Genomic DNA, 26,301 nt, shown 5'->3' on the forward strand with positions numbered 1-26,301 from the left:
GTCCAAAACCTGCTCTGATGTCTGCTGCATGTTGTTTATTCTAGCAGGAAGTTATCTGAGCATCAAACAATTGGGGGGTGGGAGGAGATAATCAGAGTGTTTGCTTCAGATACTCTTTCTCCCTTCCCATTAGCACCTGAATATGGGCTACTCATTAGCCTATCCGGTGTTTTATGTATTATTCATTGCATATCATTTGCCTATATTACTAAAATGTAACTGAATTTGTAACCTTAACTGATATGTTCTAGGTCTGTTTCCTCTGTCCATTTTTTGTGCCCCCTGTGTGAATGTTTAAGGGCGTATAACTGGATTGTAAGGACTAATAAGTACTTATAAAATGGCTGCTGTGTTTCTATAATTGCCATTTTTGGGTCTTTTTTTAAAAAATTGTAGTTCTTTGAACATTTTCAAAGCTAAAACTCACTGCAAAGCTTTCACTGTTCTTAAGAGATTGTCTGGAGTGCTTCAAATAGAGGATCCAGTAGTAAACTGTGCTAGTCCCTACTGAGTTTCTGGTCACTGGCATTATTTTGGGAAGACCATGAGATGTATCCATTTCAGCAGTTCTGTGGACTGAGTTCCGAATACTTAACTAGCTAAAATAATTGGTCAGGTTTAGATGAAAAAAGTTACCCATAAAGCTCTGAGGCCAGGGTCTGCATGCTCAGAAGAGTGTGAGTGCTAGAGAATATCAAACGTTGGGAAAGCTTTGATGGACTAGAAAACCATGAATGAGGAACATAGAAGGTGGAAGAGTATGAAATTGAGCTGTAAATGATTAGTGATTTATAGGACGAGAATTGTGACTAGACAACTGGAAGAGCAAAGAAAGAACTGCAGGAGAGGACATTAAAAATTGCCATGGAGTGTCAGGGGAATGTTGGATGAGGGGGAAAATAGAATACCCCTAGAAAGGACAGCAAAATATGGAACCTAGGTTCACTTTTTAGCTAGATTCCTGCTACCACAGAAGAAAAATCAACATTCAAAGCTATGATGCCTAAGCATATGACAGATGTTATATATATTCTGTATGTCTACATTATACAGCATCCCATTACACCATGCGGTCCTATTTGCAGCAGGAAACACACAATCCATTGGGCAAATTTTCCTTTGCCTGTGGACTCATAAAACGTTTCATTTTAGTAATTAGTAAAAACACAAAATAAAACTTTAAATCAAAAACAAAAGGACGTCTAGCCTTATATTTATCACGTTTTCTGCTCTCTACCTCTCATCTCAATGAGGAGTGACTGACTCCACCACCTTACTAATTTCAGTCATACGTATGACAGGAGCCTTCTGGTCACACATTTTCCTTTTGGCAGCACGATTCAATTTTTTTGCCCCCTTATGGAATTCTCCTAACCAGAACCTCCCTCTGAGGACTGACAACACTTCACGTTGCACATAGACTGCTCGTGCTGGAAATGTCTTTGAAATACTGGTCAGAAAGGTTGCTCTCAAAAGCAGCTCCCTGCAGGATATTTGAGGGAGGACGGAAGTGAGGGCTAATGGGAAGAAATAATTTATAATAGTTCAGAATGCTGTTAATTTAGCAGCATGTTGCTGCTCAGTATCGCAGAGTGCCTGAAGCGATGAAGGTTGCACTGTTCCAGCATTGTACTCGGATAGTGAGGAGAGAATGACTGAAGGCAAGAGAGATTAGAAGACTATGCCCCCGATCCAGAAAAGCATCTAAGCACCCGTGTAGCCCCACTGAAGACAATAGGACGACTCACGGGCTTCAAGTTAAGCAGCATCTTAAGTACATTGCTGGATTGGGCCTTCACCAATAAAAACTGGGGCATTGAAAGTACAAATATCAGATTGGTAGTAAACACGCAGGTTGCAATAGAAAGATCTTTGTGGTTTCTATATTTTGCTACTGCAATAGCTCGGTAGGTAGTATGGGTGGCCAGAAAACAACTCCATTTCATGAAACATGGAGGTTTTGAAATTTGTTTTCATTCTGATGAAGAACAAAACCAAGACCTTTGGAAAACTGTTGTGAAAAAAACACAAAAAGAGAAAGAGAGGGCGAGGCCCACCCCAGAGTAGCCAATAGCCGGATAGTCAAGGCACTGACTTGGAATGTAGCATGTGCTCTCTCTCTCTCTCTAAAAAAAGAAAAGGAGTACTTGTGGCACCTTAGAGACTAACCAATTTATTTGCACATAAGCATAAGCTGTAGCTCCCGAAAGCTTATGCTCAAATAAATTGGTTAGTCTCTAAGGTGCCACATGTACTCCTTTTCTTTTTGTGAATACAGACTAACACAGCCGTTACTCTGAAATCTTTCTCTAAATTCCATCTTTCACCCGAGAAACTTTCCCAATGAAATTTTCATTTTAAATTACACATTACTGCAAAACATTTCACTGTGGCTGAAACTACAGTTTTTGATGGCAAAAGGTTCAATTGGAAACTTTTTGAGCAGCTGTAATGGACAGTCAATAGGAGCTTCTTTTATGTATCTCAGCTATTTGTTGTAGGTTTAAACAAACCAGAAATTAACCCTGAAGACCATCTAGCTATACATTCATCTACCACATATTACTGCATGTTCTCACATTTGTCACCTGCCACAGAGCTCGGACACATTATTTCCCACATCACAGCACAGAGGTGTTATACTAACAGAACCTGACACAGCACGAAGATTCAAAGGATACAACTTGTCTTTTAGGAAAATGGGGTGAGTCACCAGAAATAGTATAAATATCCCAGTGTGCATTAAAAAAAATTGTGTTTTTTTTGTTTTTGTTTTTTTTTTTACTTTACTGGGCATTAAGCCATCACTAAAGAGGAAAAAGAGGTTTTTGACTGTTAAAAAAAAGACCCAGATTCATCCAAATGCCACCTGGAATAATGGGTACAAATCACATGGAAGTCTCTGGGCCAAATTCAGAGGTGATTTTTTTGGGCACTTTTTCAGGGACTGTTCCTACAATTATACTTATGTACATGCTTGTAGCAGTATGACATTGAAATGCATAGCCAGCAGTGATATGAGTTACACATGAGGTGTGAATGGGTCAGAAAACAGGTGTAAATGGTATAGTACACTAACATGGCCCAGTTGTACAAAATGAGTGCAGCTTACATGCCAAGAAAACAAAAACAGGTGTGTACAGTCCAAAAAGCAAATCGAGAGGAGGGTGTAAGATTAAGCAAGGTGGCTACAATTTATACTTGCACCATTTCTCAGCACTTCTGGGCCCAGTCAGTTTGAGCTCACTTATACCAGGGGCTGAATTTGCTCCCCATGGAAAGCTAAAATGATGTTAGTTATATTTTAAAGCCACATTCTGCTTAGTTGCACTGGGTTCATTAAAATTACTCTGAATTTACATTGGTATATAGTAGAGCAGCATATGGACCATTGGTTACACATACTGTATACCAAAACAGTGCAAGTTTCACTGCTTAAGACGGCATTTACACAAGGTTGCCAAGCCTCCAGGATTGTCCTGGGGTCTCCAGGAATTAAAAATTAATCTTTAATTTAAAATTATGTCATGTGATGAAACCTCCAGAAATACGTCCAACCAAAATTGGCAACCCTACATTTACATCACTGCTGAATTGGAACCTTTAGCATGCTGGTCCATTACAGGTAGGAATTCATCAGCTGTCTCATCTCTAATTTTGCTTAATGGAACAGTGCGTACCTCTCTTTGCCCGTATTGGGCATTAAGCAGCCAGTATTCTAACCTCGAAGAGCACTTACCATCCAGTCCAGGCAGAACAGTACTCCTCATGGCCAGTACTAAGCCAAGCGGTGATCCAAACAGGAAGAAATCTGAAACTTCAAATTCAAACCGTCCCAGGTTTACTTCCGAGAGACTGGAGCTGCTCATAGGAGGAAAGTCTGCATCGTTCTTCATAACACTCGCATGGATACTGAACAAGGAAAATGGATTGACTTAACAACAATAAACCAGGGGTCCCTTTCCATCTTGCTATGCAAAGGCTCTACTTCAAAGAGGGGCTGCTTAGAAAACTCCAGTCTCGGTCTGTAGGTCCAAACTTTCTGCTTTAATAATGAGACACTCATACAGCAGAGCCAAGCCCTAACCATAATGGCTTCCCATTCTCTCTGTTACAGTCATCTGGAATATTTTATTTTCTGATGCAGATACATAATAAATTTGCTACCGTTAAAGATCAGTAATTCCCTGCAGTTAAAATACTTGGCATAGGAGACAGCTGTGTGGGCATTGTATGACTCAGGACTACCCCCCCCCCCCGAAAATGATAATTAGAGCAGGAATTCACTGAAAAAGTGTTTGCTGCAAATTGTAATGGACCCAAGTTGTGTAAGAATATGACTCAACAATGTCATTGTACATGAGAGTTTTTGGTGTTACAAGGATCTTCATGTCCATGAGGGTTTCTCTGACTTTTCACCCCCACTTTGCAGCTATCTACTTAATAATAAGCAGCAGTCTAGCTTCTCATCTGCATTGCAAAGTGATTTACAAACTTTATATTAACCCTCAAACCACCAACAGTTGAGGTAGGTAAGTATCGTTATCCCCTTTTTTAGAGAAAATGGATTCTCTACTGACTAGCATCTTACTTCACTATTCACGTCTGTGCAAAGCTGGTGTAAAATGCTCCCAAATCAGAATGGTGGTGTGCCAGGCCCAGAGAAGTGAAGAGTTTAATTTTAAGAGATGCAGGACATTCTGAATTCCAATGAAGTTCTGGGTGCTTATCAACTTTTGAAAATCAGGCCTCAAATTATTTACCATAGACCTCACACCATGTCAGAGGCTCAGCCAGGATTAGAAGTCAGGAGTCCCGGGCTCACTGTCCTGTGTTCAGAGTAAAAGACCAGGCCTTTCTGACAACCTGAGAACTTAATGGTACCGTCTTGAGCCCTTCAATGTTGTACCTGATCTTCTCACTTAGACGATATAAGACACTTTGAACCCAAACCACTAGGGACAGAGTTTAGCCCCTACAGTGCCCCCGAGTTTACAGTCATGCAGAATAGAATGAATCCAGGAGTCAAACTCATCTTCTGCTTGGGCACTGCAGAGTTACCACTCCATCCCTACGTTGCATTATTGGCCCCATGTCGCGTCATTGCTACACTACAAGATAAGAGAAGCTAGCACAAAGTAGCCAAGACAAACATGTCAAAGTATACAGAACAAGTTTCCATGCTTAGGAGGTATCGTAGTCATATCATTATCCAAAATGGGATAAGATCTCTAAATTAAAAAAACAACAACAATTGTTAATAATCCTACATGGAACTGATATGTAAAAAACTGAAACTTTTTAAATTGCTGTACATGCTGGGGAACACAGATCTCAGAATATTTTTCATCCTCAATCTGTGCATTTCCAGCTATTTCCATGCTACCTTGCAATAGATTTGTGCAAACCTGGTGCTTGAAGAGTCAGAAATCTGAGTGGGGTGTAAAATTTTCAGGGGGAGGTTAAGCATAGGCAAAAATGTACTTGTAAGTGTAGCAGTTTTCAGTTTAAAACAATTGTAAATACCTAGAAACTGAAACGCGGAAGGTTTAAGGAGGGTTGTTGTGCTGCTTTTTTTATTATCTTGTTTTCCCCATGAGTATGAAATACATTTCTCTTAAGAACCTTTCTCTTTACTACACTTCTGCCAATACCCACCTCTCCATCCAAGCTAAAAAAATCCAGATTCTACTATTTAAATCAACCAGATTAGGCAAAAATTATAAAAAAGGATCATTCAGAACTACTTGCTCACTTAACATTATTAATGCTAATCAAATGAGTCTCTGTCTTCACATTTCAAACTCTATTATGTTCCCTTTCCTATTTCTCTGAACTAATAAATCTCTAGGAGTGTAGCACTGTCTGCTTTTGATGAACAAAGATTGAAGTTCAAATGCTTGTCATTAGAACACAGGCATACACTGTTATTTCTATCTTGATTTTTTTAAAAATAAAAAGATGGGCTTTTTTTTCTTTTGTGAAAACATAAATAATGTACTTTGGGGGGTGAGGGGGATTTTCTTTTATATATTTATTTTGCAACTAACATGCACCTATAGTCTATCAGTATTAGGAAAAGAAGAGTGCCAATATTTTGATGTGTCAATTTGTAAGCAAGAGAGATCAGACGCCAAAACCTGATGAATTAGTTCAGTTGAGCCAGATTGTATAATAAATGGGTTGAATGGAGAGTTCAGATTAGATAGCCTGGGAGTTTCTTGCTGCTACACAGGGAGCTAAAAGTGATGGACTAGAATTCTTGACAAATTCTCTGACACAGACAAATGGAAAAAGACACATTGTTTTCTTGAAGCAGGAAGGTACTTTAAAATGTAAGGACCTGGTATCCAAAAAGGAACAGCAGCACATTGATGTGAAAACCAAACAGAATAATCAAGAAAACCAAAGCAAAGAATGCATTGACTGCAGCCAAAGAGATAGAATAAAATTACCTTGAGCTATTACTGACAAAACAGGCAGGCTGGAGTACAGCACTGTGGCAAGTCTGCATTGTACCTGAGCTCTCACAGAACTGAAACTTGGGAGCACACAATGGGGCTTTTCTCTCTATTGGCATCACCCCCAATGAAATAAAGGAAGAAAGAACAAACAGAAAGAAAAAATAAAGCACAAAGGATACAGATACTAAAGCAAGCAGTCAAACTAGGTAGGTAAAGACAGAGAGAGAGACAGACAAAGGAAATGATGAACCTCCCATGCTAGATATATTGTTAAAAGGTTTCTTTTTTAGGATTTAGGGAAGCTAAGTAAGTTTCCTTTAAAAAGATTACTTTTTATTAATTTAAATTGAAGATTTATGGAGGTTTTCAAAAAAGCCTGAATAGTTTGTAGACAGCTGAGAGCACCAAAAATCAATTTCCTAATTCTCTGGAGAATCATGCAAAGCCTCTAATGAAAGTCAGATGGGGCTAAATAATAGTAATAAAAAAAAAACTTCCAAAAAAATGCCAAGTCTATTTGATTTGACTTGTGAGAGGTGCATTATAAAAACTGGGATTTTTTGCATTCAGTTTCTGCATTCAAAATTCACACGAGTCAACAAAAGTTGAATTAAAAAATATGCTGAGTGGGTCCAGATCAATGCCCCACACCCCAAAAATTAAATATCTACATTTTTCCGGAGTAGCTTGCAAAGGCTTAAACTAAGTCTGCAGCAACATATTATGTGGGTTATATAAATGATGCCATTACTCTCACATTGCCTGTATTAATACTCCACATTCAATTGTAATCCTATTGCTTTTACTGAATTAAGGACTAGTTACCTCGACAGAAAAGCATGGTGTTGGGAAATAGTGTCACAGTCATAAGTGGACGAGTCGCTCTGTTTCCTTGGCAATGGTTGCCTTGGTGCCTCATCCTCCATGATTCCCGAAATGTCAATATTACTTTTGCTTAGGCGTTTGCTGCCACCCAGACTGGAATCCTCTGCTAAAAGGGGATTATCCTTTAAAGAATGAACAAAGCAAAAGGGAGGTTAAAAAAGCGACCAAAATAAAACACAGCTAATATGAAGCAGTTCTATTTGTATAGTTGTCTTGTATTAACCAACAGAGGGTGGAATTGTTAGCTGTCATCTCTACAAAGGTAAGAATAAGGAGGCTGAGAAACGACCTGATGTCTGTCTTAGCTGTGTGTCATGCAAACTGGGGGGAGGGTCACTTGTATGACAACAAGTCCTCCTTTTCTTTTAACTTTAACCCTGGTAACTCCCTTCTGGGTTTGGGGCCCTATCCAAAGTCCAGATCCCATTGACTTCAGTGGTCCTTTGAGTGCCCTTTAAATAACAGACAGACATAAGCAGCCTTGATCCAAGTGTACAGAATGCATTGAAATACATTAACGGAATAGGCCTTCATGCCCCATGGATGCGATAGGTAGATGTAAAGTTAAAATAAAAACTTATTTGCTTAACATGAGCTTTTTGTGTGTTAATGTGGAGAACAATAGGGTCTCCGCTCAATTCTTATTACGCAACTCATCCTATTTTTAAATTTGCCTTTGAATCTCTTATCTGCATTGCAAATCAACATACAATCTTACAGTGAAACTCTCAGTTTCATAAGAATTATTAACAATCTTAACAGAAAAACAGTGAACTTCTCAAAGTCAAAATGCCTTTTGCCAAAATGCTTCCTGGCTGGATTTCTTTTACAGGTCCCTTTTGCAGCACTTTTTAACAAAGCAGCAATTCTGAACAGCAAAGGAATTATTGCTGTGGATAGCTCCTGAGTACTCCGTGAATCTCTCCTATTCCTGTTCATAAGATTTTTGTGAACAGACCACGATTATCTCAAATTGATTAGTTATTCAAAATTATTTGACTAATAACTTCTATGAAGAGATCTTGCGCTGTACCTTGTCTACAAGCAACCGAGTTGTGAATAGACAACGTATTTGTGATATAATAATTTGAAATTTGCTTTCCACAAATATGTTGCAATCTTTGCTTTGATTAAATGTTCCTTCCTGTAAATTAATTTATAAGAATGTTTATGGCTACCACACACAAAAGGTGTTGAGGGCACAGTGCGTGCACACACACACACATACACACACACACAGCAAAATCATTTATACCTCCTGCAATTCATTAACTTCAACAAGTTTTGGATAAAGCACTTAAAACATCTGATTGAATAATAAGCTTTTTAATAATTCTCATTGTCACATTATCTAAGCACTGTGAATATCATTAGAGAATATCAGGTTGCCAACTTTCAAAATTTTATCATGAGCCTTGTAATATTTTGTGTTAAAGCCCAAGACCCTAGAGTCATGTGAATATACAAAAATCTCAAATTTTGTTTGTTTAAAAATAAAGTTTCTAGTCCTCCTGGGTGCAGAGAGGCTTGAAAACGTGCAGCCTAAAATCTCCAAAATAGCTAAATTAATTTAAAAAAAAAAAGCCAGAAGGCCAATCAATCCAATTTTTTAAAATCTCCTTATTTTTATGCCAATATCACATTTTTTTCTTAAGGGCTAGACTCAATTTTTGAATACATGGAGTTGGCAACACTGCAACACAAACGCACTTATTTCTATTTAATCCCACATCTGTTTTGCTGGCCTGGTTCTCAGCAATATTTAGACACTGCCTCGTGCTACCACTGAACTAGGTCAACAGAATGTTCAATAAAAGAATGACCAGTGGCACTGGAAGTTACGGGTCTCTTCAGTCTGTAGGAAATTGGCAGCAGTTCACGGTTGCCCACGGAGCATCATTAACACCTGTGTCCAGGTTTCTTCCGCTGGGTCACAAGGCAACCACTGTGAGATTACTAATGGCACAGTTTGATGATCTTAGAACAATACTGAGTGGAAAAACATCCAAACTCCTGCTGCAGGGCTGCCACCACCCTGGTTAAGTTGGCATTTCCATGTGTGTGTTTATTTACTGGATATCATGCTGCTGTTTGAGCTGGATCCTGTTCAGATGTGGTAGCTGTTTTCTTTAGTGACAAAAACTAATCTAAGTCAACAGGGTACTGCAATTTTTGTTTTTTGTTTGTTTTTGTTACTCTACAGATTAGGAGGAAAAACCCCAGATCACCTAGTTTTTGGATTACATTGTATGTAGCTGCCAAAGCCCAGGCACTTCAGATGAGGTTTTGAGGAGGGAGGGGGTTGTATGGAAGGAATGAACAAGTCTGGATGGAGAAGGGATTAACTACTTAGTAACTTTCTTCTCTCTTATCTTCCACAAGTCAGTGAAGTTTTTAAGAGTGACCTCACTGAGGGCACAATCCTACCCCGTCTCTACACAACTGTCCCCTGCCCCTGATTTCCGTTCTCTGTCACACTGTTCCCCTCAAGGTCTTCCTGGGAACATAGCGGGATAATGTTGAAATGTTTTCAGAATCATTGTTTACGGTTTATTACAGTGGAGGCCCCTGCTGAGATCAAGGCTACATTGTGCCGGGTGCTGTACTAACGCAATGACAGTAGTCCCTCTGCAAAGCATTTACAATCTAAATAGACAAGAGGTGGGAGAGAGGAAGTGCTACCAGCTCTGTTTTCCAGATGCAGAACTGAGGCTCAGAGAGATTAACCCCTGGTCTAAACTACGGGGTTAGGTCGAATTTAGCCGCGTTAGGTGGAATTTTAAAAAGAATGCGTCTACACAACCCAGCCCATTCCGTCGACCTAAAGGGCTCTTAAAATAGACTTCTGTACTCCTCTCCGGCGAGGGGAGTAGCGCTAAAATCGACATTGCTAGGTCGAATTTGGGGTAGTGCAGATGCAATCTGAGAGTATTGGCCTCTGGGAGCTATCCCAGAGTGCTCCAATCTGACTGCTCTGGACAGCGGTTTGAACTCCGATGCACTAGCCAGGTACACAGGAAAAGCCCAGGGAGATTTTGGATTTCATTTCCTGTTTGGTCAGCGTGGCGAGCTCAGCAGCACAGGTGACCATGCAGTTCCCCCAGAATCGCAAACGAGCTCCAGCATGGACCGAAAGGGAGACACTGGATCTGCTGTATGGGGAGAAGAATCTGTGCAGGACGAATGCCGATCAAAAAGAAGAAATGCTAATATATATGCCAAAATCGCACAGGGCATGGTGGAGAGAGGCTACACCAGGACACACAGCAGTGCCGCGTGACAGTTAAGGAGCTCAGGCAAGCCTATCAAAAGACAAATGAGGCAAACGGTTGCTCCGGGTCAGAGCCCCATACATGCCGCTTCTATGATCAGCTGCATGGCATTCTAGGGGGGGACCCTACCACTACCTCATCACTGTCTGTGGACATTTGCAAGGGGGGAGTCTCACGCAACAGGGAAGATTTTGTGGATGAGGAAGGAGGAGGAGGAGAATGCACAGCAGGCAAGCGGTGAATCCGTTCTCCCCGGCAGCCAGGACCTTTTCATCACCCTGCAGCCAATACCCTCCCAAGGCGGGATCCCTGACCCTGAAGCCGAAGAAGGCAGCTTTGGTGAGTGCACATTTGTAACTACAGTAGAGGGTTTAAAAGCAATAGTGTTTAATGTTTGATTTGCCCTGAAGAATTGGGATGCATTCGTGGCCAGTACAGCTACTGGAAAAGTCTGTTGACGTGTCTGGGGATGGAGCGGGAATCCTCCAGGGACATCTCCATGAAGCTCTCCTAGAGGTACTCTGAAAGCCTTTGCAGAAGGTTTCTGGGGCGGGCTGCCTTATTTCATCCTCCACAGTAGGCCCTGTTACCACGCCAAGCCAGTAGCAAGTAGTCTGGAATCATTGCAGCACAAGCATGGCAGCGAATGGTCCTGGGTCTTGGTCACATTCAAGCAACATTCGGTCTTTATCCTTCTGTGTTAGCCTCAGGAGAGTGATACAAAAATTCTCCCATTTCAACCAGGTGACCATGAATTATAAGGGAACAATAAAAGGACCCCATTCATGCTGGGTTGTTTGCGCTTGGCTAAAAGGGTTCACACCAGAGAATAGCCATGCAGTGGTGGGAAGGGTGAAGGGCTCATCCCAGAGAATAGCCATGCGGTGGGGTATGGGGAGGTGTGTGCTGCACATCCACCCGAAAACCGCAGCTCCTCCTTTTAAATGTGAAACCCAACCGGCATTGCTTGCTATGGGAAAGGACGGTGCTGGAGTTTGAAATCATTCCCACATGTTATGAAGGCGGAAGAAGCCAACCCCGCATACCAAAAGGCTGACCATGGCAGCCTGGAAACCAAATTCTGTTGCCCAGCTGTGTGTGATGTATCACCATACCGGCAGGCACTCACCATAAAAGGCAAAATGCGACCTTGTACCTAAAGCACATGTGCTGTCTGCTGTGAATTGCTTGATTCACTGTGAAATTCACTGTGAAATTCACTTTTGTTCTCAGAAATGCATCATCCTAAATTTTACTCTCCCTTTTATCTCCCCCAGGTGCAAATGTTTCTATGCTCCCCCTATCATCTCCGTCCCTGAGGTTATTGCAGATTAGAAGATGAAAAAAACCGCACTCACGATGACATGTTTTCCGGGCTCATGCAGTCCTCCTGCACTGATAGGGCACAGCTTATTGCATGAAGGCATTCAGTGGCAGAGGCCAGGAAAGCATTAAGTGAGTGTGAAGAGCAGAGGCAGGAGGCAATGCTGAGGCTAATGCAGGAGCAAATGGACATGATGAAGCATCTGTTGGAGTTGCAGGAAAGCCAACAAGAGCACAGCGCCCACTCCCCCCACCCCCCCGCTGCATCCATTGCATAACCGCCTGCCCTCCTCCCCAAGTTCCATATCCTCCTTACCCAGATGCCCAAGAATGCAGGGGGGGTGGGGAGGGGAGGCTCCGGGCACGCAGCCACTCCACTCCAGAGGATGGCCCAAGCAACAGAAGGCTGTCATTCAAACTGTTTTGATTTGTAGTGTGGCTACAATAAGCAATGTGGCCTTGTCATTCCCTCCTCCCAAACCCCACCCCACCCCACCCCACCCGGGCTACCTTGTCAGTTATCTCACTTTTTTTTTTGTAATTAAGAAAGAAAGAATGCATGGTTTCAAAACAATAGTTACTTTATTTCCTTTGCCAACTGTGATCAAAGGGGAGAGAGTGGTTGGCTTACAGGGAATTAAAATCAACAAAGGGGACAGGTTTGCAGCAAGGAGAAACACACACAGCTGTCACACTATAGCCTGGCCAGTCATGAAACTGGTTTTCAAAGCCTCTCTGATGTGCAGCGCACCCAGCTGTGCTCTTCTAATTGCCCTGGTATCTGGCTGCTCAAAATCAGTTGCCAGACGATTTGCCTCAACCTCCCACCCCACCATAAACGTCTCCCCCTTACTCTCACAGATATTATGGAGCAAGCAGCAATAACAATCGGAATATTGGTTGTGCTGAGGTCTAACCTAGTCCACAAACAGCGCCAGTGAGCTTTTAAACGTCCAAAGGCACATTCTACCACCATTCTGCACATCTTCAGCCTATAGTTGAACTGCTCCTTACTACTGTCCAGGCTGCCTGTGTATGGCTTCATAAGCCATGGGAGCAAGGGGTAGGCTGGGTCCCCAAGGATAACTATTGGCATTTCAACATCCCCAATGGTAATTTTCTGATCTGGGAAGTAAGTCCCTTCTTGCAACTGCTTGAACAGCCCAGAGTTCCTAAAGATGCGAGCGTCATGCACCTTTCCTGGCCACCCCACGTTGATGTCAGTGAAACATGCCTTGTGATCCACCAGTGCTTGCAGCCCCATTGAGAAGTACCCCTTGCAGTTTATATACTGGTTGGCAAGGTGGTTCAGTGCCAAGATAGGGATATGTGTTCCGTCTATCGCCCCACCACAGTTAGGGAATCCCATTGCAACAAAACCATCCGGTATGACCTACACATTTCTCAGAATCACTACCCTTGATAGCAGAACGTCAGTGATTGCATTGGCTACTTGGATCACAGCAGTCCCCACAGTAGACTTGCCCATTCCAAATTGATTCCCGACTGACTGGTAGCAGTCAGGCATTGCAAGCTTCCACAGAGCTATCACCACTCGCTTCTCAACTGTCAGGGCAGCTCCCATCTTGGAATTCCTGCGCTTCAGGGTGGGGGAAGCAACTCACAAAATTCAAGTAAAGTGGCCTTACGCATGCAAAAGTTTCGCAGCTACTGTAAATCATCCCAAACCTGCAACACTATGCGGTCCCACCAGTCTGTGCTTGTTTGCCGTGCCAAGAATTGGCGTTCCACTGTATCAACCAGCCCCACTGCCGCCATGACGTCCCAATTGCCAGAGCCCGTGTTTTCAGGAACGTCTGTGTCCGTGTCCTCATCACAATCGTCCTCATGTTGGCGTCTCTTAGCCTGGTTCTCTGCATACTCCAGGATCATAAGTGAGGTGTTCACAACGCTCACAACAGCAGCTGGTGAGCTGAGCGGGCTCCATGCTTGCCGTAGTATGGCGTATGCATGGATAACCCAGGAAAAAAGGTGCAAAACGATTGTCTGCCATTGCTTTCACAGACAGAGGGAGGGAGGGGTGACTGACGACACGTCCCCAAAACCACCCTCAATAATGTTTTTGCCTCATCAGGCATTGGGAGCTTAACCCAGAATTCCAATGGGCAGTGGAAACTGCGGGAACTCTGGGATAGCTACCCACAGTGCACCACTCCATAAGTCGATGCTAGCCACACTATTGAGGATGCACTCCACCGACTTAATGTGAGGACATACACAACTGACTGTATAAAATCGATTTCTAAAAATCGACTTCTGTAAAATTGACCTAATTTCGTAGTGTAGACATATCCTAAGAGACTTGCCACAATGTCTGTGGCAGAACTGGGAATTTGCCTCTAAATTTCTTGAACCACAAAGAGAAAGAAATTTTGAGTTAAGGAGTTCATAGCACTGAAGTCAAAACCTCTCTGACAAGGCAGTGCAGCCAAAATGGACCACAAAGCTGAGGCCATTATATGCCACAAGGAAAATGCTTTTCAGCAAGCATGTGGATAGGCCTATTATTGTTTCAAATCTGTATGTGAATCCATTGCGGGTGAATTATGCCAGATGCACAACCCTGCAGTGAACTCCTGTTTATCCCCAGAACATATACCACATGGTTAGCTTCATTGTAAACTTGCCCACACTCTCAAAAAGAGAGACTTCAACTCTGTCCTGGAGGGACCGCTAAGAGGGCAGCTTTGTCAACGTGTGCATTCAATAACTGGCCCTTCTGCTGAGATAGGCAAGCAAGGGAGCCCGGTAATACCCATTAGAAGGTTGGCTTTCATCATGTGGACAACCTGCCCAATGGGATTTGAACTGGGACCAAATTCAGTTCATGTATGTTACTAAACAGCCATTAGACAGGAAAGGCTTTTTGGTACTACTGACCCAAGCTAGATATTAACTGGTAACCTACAGGTTCTGTTACTCTGGAATGGATCCACTTAAGCCATCCAGTCATTTGCAGTTGTAACTGTGTTCTGTATCATTTGTGCCACAATATCTCCATCCATTTGTCAAGAAGGGCAGAAACATGTAACATCACCAGTATTTAGAGACTCTATGTTGTGCCAAAATGCCTAAACACACTGAGGCTAAGGCAAAGATGACTTGTTACATTTAATCCCATTCTAATACATGGGTTGTTTTCTTTTTAAATTTAAAACAACATAAATTCACACCTCCAAAGATTATCTGAAAAGATTTGCTGGAGTTCAAATCTCATTAGTTTAATTACTTGGGGTCAGATTCATAGCCATTTGTCTCTCCTACACTGCATGGGAACATTGTGTCACATTGATACATTTATTTTAACTGTACTTGGAAACTATTCTGAGAAACAAATTAAACTATTGTTGGGGGGGAGAGGGGAAAAATCACCAAACATTCTCTGTTAAAAGAAAGCTGAGATGATTGCTGAAAAGACTATTTAGTTATTTCAACTTAATTAATAATTAAAACACCACTCTCCAAAGCTCTAGGCGTCCTAACATGCCAGTAATACAATTAAATCTCAGCAGCATTAAAATAATCAATTCAACAGAAGCTGAACCAGCCACCTACAAAAACTCCTTTCCACCCCTTTATTGCTACTGTAAGCAAACCCTGAGCCTCCCTTTAAAATCCTGTCAAACAAACGTCTTTCAATAAGATCTTGAATGATATTTTAACAGCATCAGCAAGAGAGAACAAAATTCTCCTCTTCTAAGAGACAGTGTGTTCTAGTGGGGGAGGGTCCTGGCATGGGACTCTGGATAACCGAGCTGTATTCCCAGTTCTGCCATTGGTCTGAATCACTTCCCCGGTCTGAGCTTCAGTTTCCCCAACTGTAAAATGGGAATAATGATACAGACCTCCTTTGTAAAGCACCTTGATATTTACAGATGTACACTGCTGTACAAGAGCTAGGTATTATTACTACTATTAATCCGGTCAAAGCAGAATGTATTTATTTCCCTATACTCCCTTAGAACGTATAGTGAACTCCTTAAACACTTATCTAGTGAGGCTTATACATGATAGGCAATGGGAATACATATTTTTCTTTGTGTATGATGAGAACTCATACTGTAATTCTCCACTGGTTATTCTGGGCATATTGGAACCCAAAATACAGCCGAGAAATTACAGTGGCATATTCCAATGCCTCTGCAGGTGAATTTTGATTGGTATTTCTATTATAATCCCCTACTTACATTGCTGTAACATATTAACATACCCTTCTATAGTACAAGTTTCTAATACTTAAGGCTGTGCGCTACTCAGAGAACATAACGGTCTCTGCAGTACCCTTTCTCTAACTTATTGTTATAAGGCACTTTGGAATAACCGGAGTATGAAGGGAGCTATATAAACCTAATTTTATGCTATTTTCAGGGTTCATAATCAGACCATAAAATTCTTCCCTGGTTACGATTCAGAACAGAGGATTCCCATACCCAATTAATTTCATTTCACAAATACCCTTGGGATTGACAAAACAAACAAATCCCCCCCCAGCAAACTTCTCCTTAAGGTCCATTTCTACTGAAACTCCAGTTAATTGCTAGGCAGGGGCAGCTGAGGGTAGCAGATAGTTATTCAAAGGAAGAATATCTGGAATTCGTATTTCATCTTCTCTACCTAACTGTCTGATTAGACTGTAAGATCCTGGGGCAAAGACTGTGTCCTGTTTTGTGTTTGGAAGGCACCTAACACATTGTGAGGACTGCCACAGTACGAATAATTATGTAAACTTGTTATGATACCTTTTGCAAGCACTGAGAACCCGGGAAACTGACTTCTTCTATTTATCCCAAGAAGAGGTAAAAACACAGGCATTATCATCAAAAAACATTTATAGAAAGGTAACACCCAAAGGTCTTAGTGGGATGGGGAGCTGAGTGCAATACAAACAGACGAGACAACCCCTCTCCTGGAGATCTTATAAAAACAAAAATCATCTCCTCTCCACCAGAATCCACACCTATTTGATCCTTGGCCTCTTCTCTCCACTCTGGGCTAGGCCTCCCAACAAGGGTACCAGTTGGTATGAATGTTAATGGCTGCTTTTATGATGTAGAAGAGTAGGGTTTTTTTTGTTTTTTTTTTTAACAATTTTGCATATATTTTACATATATTTTCACGTATTTAATTTCTTTCACAGTTGCTTCGGCCTGCGAAACCCCTTCAAAAATTAATATGGCCCTCATCTCAAAGTTTGGAGACCCCTGATGTAGATTAAGGGCCACTAAACTCATATTCCGCCCAGGCCAGCAAACCAACATCAGTACCAACTTTCGGTCACAAGCAACAGAGATATCATTTACAACTATCTCCTCCTCACATGCCCCAGTCCTGAGAGGCACTAAAGCACCTGGCAACAGCTTCTGAGCATCTTTCGGTACCAAGTGCTAAATTCAACTGAATAAGCTTGAAAGGTTCCTTACAATTGCTTTCAGTTGATCTTACACAAGTCTGCTTTGTAGGTGAAATATAATAAAAATAAATGCTGCACAGATAAACTAGCATCTTTTCCTCTCACATAAGGACATTCTGCTCCTACCAGCACTGCTCAGATTGCCAAAATTCAGACAAATGCCATGTCCCCCTGCCTGTAGGCTGACTGTTTTGCTCAACTGTACTCTGCACTCAGCGAAGTCGCTTTGACCTTCTACTCCAGGAAACAAATTGGTCTCCTAGTTAAGCGCTCTCAATCTGTCTGTGTAAGAGAAGGGAAAAGTTCAAAGCACCCCAAGCCACCCATAAAGACTGGATAGATGTATAGACCAGGCACAAATTCCAATCGATGATGATGATATACCAAGGATGAAACTGCCTTTGACTTCAATAGGGCCAGGATTTCATCCAAGTGTTTTGTTTTGTTTGTTTGTTTAATATTTCCTGCTGTGGGGGGGAAATAGATGAATAGGTGTGGTGAGAGAGGATGAAAAGGAAAGGGGGAATAAAAAGAAAAAAGTGTGGGCAGGGGGAGAGGAAAGTGGGGATCATGACAAGAAGTAAATACAGAGAAGAGAAAAGGGAAATAAAGGAGGAGAGGAGGAGGAAGAAGGGAACACAGTGAAGGGAACGATGAGAGTCAAGCTACATGGCCAAGCCAAAAGGGTGATTGTTATGCTGAAAATATGTCAGTTTTTTAAAAAAGTATCAATAACTTGCACTTCCAAGATCCAATCCTGCAGTAGGATTCATGATGGTCCCTGCGGAATCCCACTGAAGCTCTTGGGCATCCAACTGCAGGATAGGGACCTATGATTTTCAATTCTTAACGGTGTTGAGTGACACGACAATGTTCAGTGCTAGAATGGCTAGCTGCAGAGAAATTTCAGCAATGTAGCTATGGGGTAATTTGTTTTAGGAATATTTCCTTTCCCACAAGTATTAGGAGGCAGTCTTTTTTTCTTAATAAAAATACCATTTAGCTTTTATATTGCACTTTTCATCCATAGATCTCAGAGTGCTGAACAAAAGAAGTCAGAAACGTTATCCACGTTGTAGAGATAGGGAAACTGAGGAGCCAAAAGATGAAGTATCTGGCTCAGAGTCTCATAATAGGCCCATGGCAGAGCCAGGAATAAAACCCCCAGCTCTTGAACCCTACCTAGTCCACTACCTTGTCAACTGGTCACGTCTACGCTGCATTGTAAACCAGGGTCTGTGAGACCTGGGCTTGTGGACTCGGTATTTTCAAGCCTGCACTTGAGTGTCCACACTGCTTTGTAAACCTGGGTTTACAATTGCTGGATCAGGCCTCACAGCCATGCTAGCACGTCCATATTGCACTATGCAGACCTTCCAACTTGAGTCTGGGGCTTGAGCTGTGTCCACATGACAAAACAACATGGCTTGGATCCAAGTCACACTATGACTTGGGCCCTGACCAACCCCACTAGCAGGGTCCTAGCATCCAGGGCCTGAGTGCTTGCTGACCCGAATCAGACTGATTTGCATGTGGACAAAAGGGGGAGCTTGGGCTTAAACCAGAATGACAACCCAGGCTCAGTGTGCAGTGAAGACATACCCACTGCCTCTCAAGGCCTGAGAAACTTTGTTCAGACTACATAAGATTAGTTAAATTTATCTTTGATCTTTTTTTCTGAAATGGTACATCAATAATGCAACGTAAATATTAACATAATAGTAATAAAAAACCTAATTCTGCTTTTTTCTATCACAAACTACTTTCTAAAGCACATTTATGTCTCAAAAATTATCTGAATTTAGAGTTTCTCATTAGAATAGGATTCATTTAGAGACTCCGGAGTGTGCTTAGTGCTCCATTCACAAGACCCTCAGCTGACTGGCATTCCCCAGTGTAACCAAGGCATGCTTTCCATGAGCCATTAAAGCATGTCTTAATGCGACATTAGCCTCTAGCAGCAGCATTAAGAATTCCAGACTCTATGGGGAAAATGAAAAACAGTAGATTCTAGCAATAGACAGGAGCTGACAGATTATTGGGAGAGGGTGCCTTAAAATCACAAATAGGGATACACTGAAAGGCACTCCATGACCTCACCCCATGGATTTGCCAAAAAAGCATTTGTTAACGACTTGCAAGCATCATAAACCCGAAGTTGGAAAGTTTTCCTATACATCAATGACTTTTTACTTGAAAACAACAGCTGAAATATTCAGCACTACTGCAATTTACCAACGCTTTGTATTTGTTCTCGCAGACAGCTGCTTCATAGTGCCAGTTGGCTTCCATACAGGGAATTAACCCATAGGAGTTTTACCTGCATGCTGCCGAGGCTCCCTCTCCTGCTACTGTTCTGACTCTCACCCGCAGGGCCAGCACTGTAGCAGATGGCATCAAACCCCAAAATTCCTCCAACACAGTCACCGATGAGGCACACCTGCCCAGAATAAGAGATTTCATGTGAGTCCTACATAGTGATATTTATCCAGCCAGAGTCACTGACTCAAAAGAGGAGGCAAAGGGGGGTGGCATCACGAAGCCTGATAACAGCTCCCTGATCCTGGGGACTAGTCTGCAGCAGCCAAGGGTTGCAAAGTTTCTGGTGGATCTCATTATAGCCACTTTGCCACTCCTCCTCTCCCCACCAACATGCTCCCTATGCCAAAGGGTGGCACAGGGGCTGCCTCCATCAGCTTTACACCAGAAGGGAATTAGTTTTGTTTGTTTTGTCATGCATCATGAAATCTGTCCATAGGTATTGTAATTCCTATGGCTGGAGCACAGCTGGGGCTGCACAGCCCTCCTCTCCCCAGATGCTGATGCGGTCCAGCGGCTCGACATTGCCCCAAACGGGGGATCGCCTGGTGCGTGGAGCTGGCATGGTCACCTGGAAAGATGCGCTGAGACCCACTGCCCGTGTCACCGAGAAAACAGGAAGGGGACCTTCAAAATTCCCAAGAAATTTAAGAGGTGGGGCTGACGGTTGGTCACCTGAGGGCAGGGCAGTAGAATTCATGACCAGAGGCAAGAACAGGCATTGTGGGACACCTCCTTGAGGCCAATCTCAGCGCTGTAATCGACCAGGGTGTCTACACTGGCACCATGGCACTGTACCCCGGCGCAGAAAGCTCTAGGCCTCTCATCGAGGTGGGTTTTTTACAGCGCTGCTACTGCGCACTTAGTGGCTTGGCAGTGTGTACGCCTCGGGAGTTACACCGCAGAAAGATGCTTTACTGCGCAGAAACTTGCCAGTGTAGACAAGGCCTCAGATTCAAGTCACTGCTCTGAACCAAGCAACACAGGGTTCTCCCACATCTCAGGTGAGTTTTTAATTTAATAATAGTACCCCCTCCAATGCACCCCACAACGAACTGAAAATCCACCTGGCTACACAGAACCTGTAACACTACATGAACGGCACGTTTTGTGAGGGATTAATGGCATCTCATTGCACTTACCATGACAACTCTCATTTTAATAATGATGATTATGAGTGTTAGAGTAGCAGGATGTGATTCCCACCTCAAAGAGACATACCTGCATTACCTCAATGACAGCTAGTGTGCTACAAATAGAATGTCACTACAGTGGCAGGTGGGGCTAGCCACCCTGAGACATGCCTGTAGTCTGAGATGGGCACATAGTCTGGACAGCTAGCCCCTCCTGCTGTAAGAGCAAGGCAGTCCTTTGCCCCGAAGATTTTGTAAAGTAAGTAAACAAGAGAGGAAAGGGTGGGAGAGGAAACTGAGGCACAGACACATGAAGTGACTTGCTCAGGTCAAACAGCAGGTCAGTGGCAGACCTGGGAATAGAACTGAAGGCCGGACTCCCAGTCCACTTTCACTTAATTATACTGTACGTATTTTATAACTAGAGATCTATATATTTAGAGGTGAATTGGATGCTTTTATCCAGTTGCCAAAATGGAGGACCATGAACAATACAGAGAATGACATCACATTTTCGTTCTAATGATATCAGCACTTCTCCTGTGTGGTGGAAACATGCAAAATATACTGAGATTGTTTACACCCTCCCAGGTGAATTTCCAATAGACGTTTTTCAAAAAGAGCCTTTTTTGTAGCTTTGGCCTAAAGAAAAACAAACCTCTTAACATTCAATTTCTACTGGAAGAGCTCTGTTTTATAATTATCTCTGTAATTGGTATAATTTTTCTTTGCATAATCTCACCTTTCATAATGTTCTGTCATAGTAGCCGGGGTTTTTTTTTTTAAAAGCTCCAAGCAAGAACATTTTTACTATGGATATTAAACTGGCTCCAAACCAAATTTTAGCTTAAAAAAACTGATATGCCACAGCATAATCCTATTATTGTTATGAAAAAAAAACCCAATTTGTTTGTGTAATAAAACTCATGCTTTCCTCAGAAGATTACACTGTACTCTCAGATTAAAAATCTTTTCTTCTTTCAGAGCCTTTGAAACCTCACTGTACTTAAAACAACTGTATCTATCTAGACCTTTAAAGGCTCCCCCACACAAGTGTTTATAAGCACTTCACACTCAGTAATAAATGTATCTTCAAATAAGGTAGAGAAGTATTAGTAACCCCATTTAGAGACCAGGTAGCTACAGGAGAATGGTGATCCCAAACCCAATATATTCCATGCAAGTCTTTCAGCTGATTTAATTGGGATTTGTATCGGGCCCAGTGATACTGAGTGATTTGCCCATGGTCACACAAGGGAATGTGTGGCAGAGCCAAAATCTGAACCCAGATCTCCCCAGTCCTCAAGCATAAGATCATGCTTCCTCCCGGTGTTTTACTGACACTGTGACAAGAGAGGGGGATACCAGTTGTCATAAATATAAAGGGAAGGGTAAACCCCTTTGAAATCCCTCCTGGCCAGGGGAAAGCTCCTCTCACCTGTAAAGGGTTAAGAAGCTAAAGGTAACCTCACTGGCACCTGACCAAAATGACCAATGAGGAGACAAGATACTTTCAAAAGCTGGGAGGAGGGAAAGAAACAAAGGGTCTGTGTGTCTGTCTATATGCTGGTTTCTGCCGGGGATAGACCAGGAATGGAGTCTTAGAACTTTTAGTAAGTAATCTAGCTAGGTATGTGTTAGATTATGATTTCTTTAAATGGCTGAGAAAAGAATTGTGCTGAATAGAATAACTATTTCTGTCTGTGTGTCTTTTTTGTAACTTAAGGTTTTGCCTAGAGGGGTTCTCTATGTTTTTGAATCTAATTACCCTGTAAGGTATCTACCATCCTGATTTTACAGGGGGGATTTCTTTATTTCTATTTACTTTTATTTTTATTAAAAGTCTTCTTGTAAGAAAACTGAATGCTTTTTCATTGTTCTCAGATCCAAGGGTTTGGGTCTGTGGTCACCTATGCAAATTGGTGAGGCTTTTTATCCAACATTTCCCAGGAAAGGGGGGGTGCAAGTGTTGGGAGGATTGTTCATTGTTCTTAAGATCCAAGGGTCTGGGTCTGTAGTCACCTAGGCAAATTGGTGAGGCTTTTTACCAAACCTTGTCCAGGAAGTGGGGTGCAAGGTTTTGGGAAGTATTTTTGGGGGGAAAGACGCGTCCAAACAGCTCTTCCCCAGTAACCAGTATTAGTTTGGTGGTGGTAGCGGCCAATCCAAGGACAAAGGGTGGAATATTTTGTACCTTGGGGAAGTTTTGACCTAAGCTGGTAAAGATAAGCTTAGGAGGTTTTTCATGCAGGTCCCCACATCTGTACCCTAGAGTTCAGAGTGGGGGAGGAACCTTGACACCAGTACTTAAGTGTTCGATTCCCTATGGCCTAATCAGAGACGTGCTGAGGTCCCTCAACTCCCATCATCTGCAATGGGGTTATACAAACTTGGGAACTGGACTGTCTGGGAGAGAAGGTACAGCTAGAGTGGAGTAAATTTTTCAGCTGAAACTTTTTCCAGTGAGAATTGCAGATTCAACCACACCAAAACATTTCATGAATGTGTGTTGGTTTCGATTAATTGTTCACTTTGGAGTGGTGGTGGAGGGGGGAGAGAACAAGTCAGAAAAAAAAAACCAAAACGTTTTGTTTTGACATTTGCAACATGAAGTGTTTCAAATTTTGTTCAACCCACAACAAAAATTTTCTTCAGCTTTTCAATTTGCTGACAAATTTCCAGATTTTAGTTTTTGGTCTGACCTCAAATATTGATTTTAAACTTTTTAAAATTGCCAATGAACCAAAAATTCCAATATTCTCACACCTTTTGGTCCAGTCTTTCTATTAACTGCATGGAGTTACCAGCTCAGACTGACACTGCTCAGGTATCAGGAAGCTTCTAGTTCACCCTGGACATGCTCAGAGGGTTAACAGAGAGAGAGTGTGGGTGAGGAACTTTTATTGAACCAACTTCTGTTGGCGAAAGAGAGCTTTTGAGCTTACACAGAGCTCTTCTTCAGGTCTGGGAAAGGTACACAGAGGCTTAACAGACATTTTGCACTCCCATGCTAACACTGCTTCATCTTATTTGCTGTGTCATCCCTATACTAGTAACTTGATACACTCAACACAATGGCTTAAAATAATGGAAACTCAGCCTTGCCCAAAGCATTTTTCTTTGATGTAAGAGGAAACAGTCTTACCTGTCCATTAAAACCAGTCCCATCTGGAGACTTGAGAAATTCATTGTAAACTTGGTTGGCTCTGCTAATCACCATGGCAACTGCATCCTGGTACTGAGGGGAGGAAATGGCCAGCAAGGGCAACGCAGCCAGTGGGATGTGGTCTTCACTACTGCTGAGGCAGTTCTCATCATAGCTGTAGGGATTCAGGCTGAAGAAGAAGATACTGTCATCAGGAAAATGCAACAAAAGGAAGCGCACAATATTACAGCCCTTCTGTCAGTGTATTAAACTGAAATGATCCTGGGCTAGTCAGGTTTGGTACAAAACACCATCACCTTAAAAAATCATCTCTTTAAAAGCTAGGCTTTCCGGATCTGTGTTATTGACACTGCTTTAGATTGTTAGAGTGGAAGGAGTTTTTATAAATCTGATTTATTCTTCACCATTTATGCTCCTTATTTTTACTAAAGAAGCCAAGACAAATGCAAGAAGGAAACAGATTCAGTTTCTGGTTTTCATACATTAGCACAATACAATGGTTGATAGGATGCAGCTGCTGCACTGGAATATGATAGCCTTCCAAATGAATGGCTCGCATTGAAATTTTTAAAAAAAAATACAGAAACATTTCTGTCAATGAGATTTTGTAAAAGTTTGTATAAATTTTGGAGAAAATCTGACTTGACAATATTCCTTCCAAAAGGCAGAACAAGATCAGCCTATTATCTGATCAATTACATAAAAGTATGCCCCAAAACAACATGTAAACATTCATCTATTAGCATTATACAAAAGAATGTGACTGGCTTGAAAACTGATGTTTAGATTTACTAGGATACCAGTTTTATCTGAGGGCTTGTCTACATGGTGAGGTAATGTGCTCTACAGGGGTTTGATTTCTAAAGCGCACAAACATACTGTGTATTAATTGGTCTGTGTAGAACCTGCTGGAATGCACTAAAGGTTCCTTAGTACACTTTAACGTAGTACGGTTTAACACTCTATGTCTAGTCTAGATTTTAGCTCTGCACGTTTCCCCATACCAACCTGTCAGTCATGCTTTGGATGATCTTTAAAAGTGAAGGGGAAAAACAATTTCCAGAGAGCAGAAATTGCAAGCCATATCACCGCATGCCAGGTTCTCAGAATATATTTATGTACCTTTTGAGACTAAGATAAGGTCAGAAGTACTTTGAAAATTAGGCTGGATTTCAGCCAAGGCTGCAGAGGTAGAAAACAAAGACTTCATAAATAATAGTAGTTGGAGTGCAAAATACTCCAAAGACCTCAGAGCACTTTCATTAAACCTCACAACAAGGCAGGTAAGCATCACCATTTCACACATGGGGAAACAAGCACAGAGACGTGTAGGGTCAGATTTTGAAGTGAATGAGTTTAGACATTAAAAACAAACAGTATTTGCAATCTAGATGGTCAATCTCTGAAGTTTGCTATGATTAATGAACAAACAACTAAGAGGAAGGGAACAAAAGAAGCCCCGCACCTGAGAAACAGAAGGCTACAGTGGTTGGGTAATCTACATCTGGTAATCAGAGAGAAAAAAGCAACCAGATCTCAGAGTAGAAAGATATGGAGAAGATATTTCTTAAAGTTACCTGCAGTCTTTTCCAATAACCAAAGAAAGTATAAAACACTAACTGGCCAAGATTACTGGGGTTCCTTCAGGATAATAATTTTTGGACTGCTGAGTATGTCTAAATCAGGGAAAGATAGCAAAAACAAAAACCAAAAAACCAAAAACATCAAACAACCCTAGTGATTTCCTGTATAAACTTTAAGTGACACCATTAATAATGCAGTGTTGTTGTAGCCATGTCACAGTCAGGGTATAAGAGAGACAAGGTGGATGAGGTAATATCTTTTATTGCACCAACTTCTGTTGGGGAGCGAGACAAGTTTCAAGCTTACACAGAGTTCTTCAGGTCTGGGAAAGGTACTCTGAGTGTCCCAGCTAAATACAAGGTGGAACAGATTGTTTAGCGTAAGTTATTAACACGTATTTCAAGGGACCATTCAAGGTGAAGTGGCCAACTAGCAACCCCAACCCCAACCCCCCCCCCCCCGCAACCGATGCGTTCCATCCTCTCCGTCGCCCGCACTTTCCCCCACTATGACCAGAGGGGTGTTAATGGACAACTTCACCTTAAATGACCCCTTGAAATGAAATGAGGCTGAAATTTTCAAAGCAGCCTAAGGGCTTTAGACATGCATCTTCTATTAATTGTAAGTGGCAGATGTGTGTGTAAATCTCCTAGACTATTTTGGAAACTTCAACCATTCAATCCTACAAAAAACTCTTTCGCTCTCTAGTAGTTCTCTCTCAGGT

The 26,301-nt window shown here is 42.0% G+C and overlaps 1 protein-coding gene across 2 annotated transcripts in view; it reads right to left on the reverse strand.

Moving 5' to 3' along the window:
• PITPNM3 (PITPNM family member 3) overlaps nucleotides 1–26,301 on the reverse strand; it is a 351,463-nt gene that overhangs the window by 43,289 nt on the left and 281,873 nt on the right. For both annotated transcript variants that reach the window (XM_084651346.1, XM_084651347.1), the window contains 4 exons: nucleotides 23,973–24,162; nucleotides 19,696–19,815; nucleotides 7,290–7,471; nucleotides 3,740–3,912 (listed from right to left, as the gene is read on the reverse strand). In XM_084651346.1, the coding sequence (XP_084507472.1) occupies nucleotides 3,740–3,912; nucleotides 7,290–7,471; nucleotides 19,696–19,815; nucleotides 23,973–24,162 (665 nt within the window). The remainder of the gene's footprint in view (nucleotides 1–3,739; nucleotides 3,913–7,289; nucleotides 7,472–19,695; nucleotides 19,816–23,972; nucleotides 24,163–26,301) is intronic.

The sequence above is a fragment of the Lepidochelys olivacea genome (genome assembly GCF_965140295.1).
Source record: "Lepidochelys olivacea isolate rLepOli2 genome assembly, chromosome: 17".
Taxonomy (NCBI): Eukaryota; Metazoa; Chordata; order Testudines; family Cheloniidae; genus Lepidochelys; species Lepidochelys olivacea.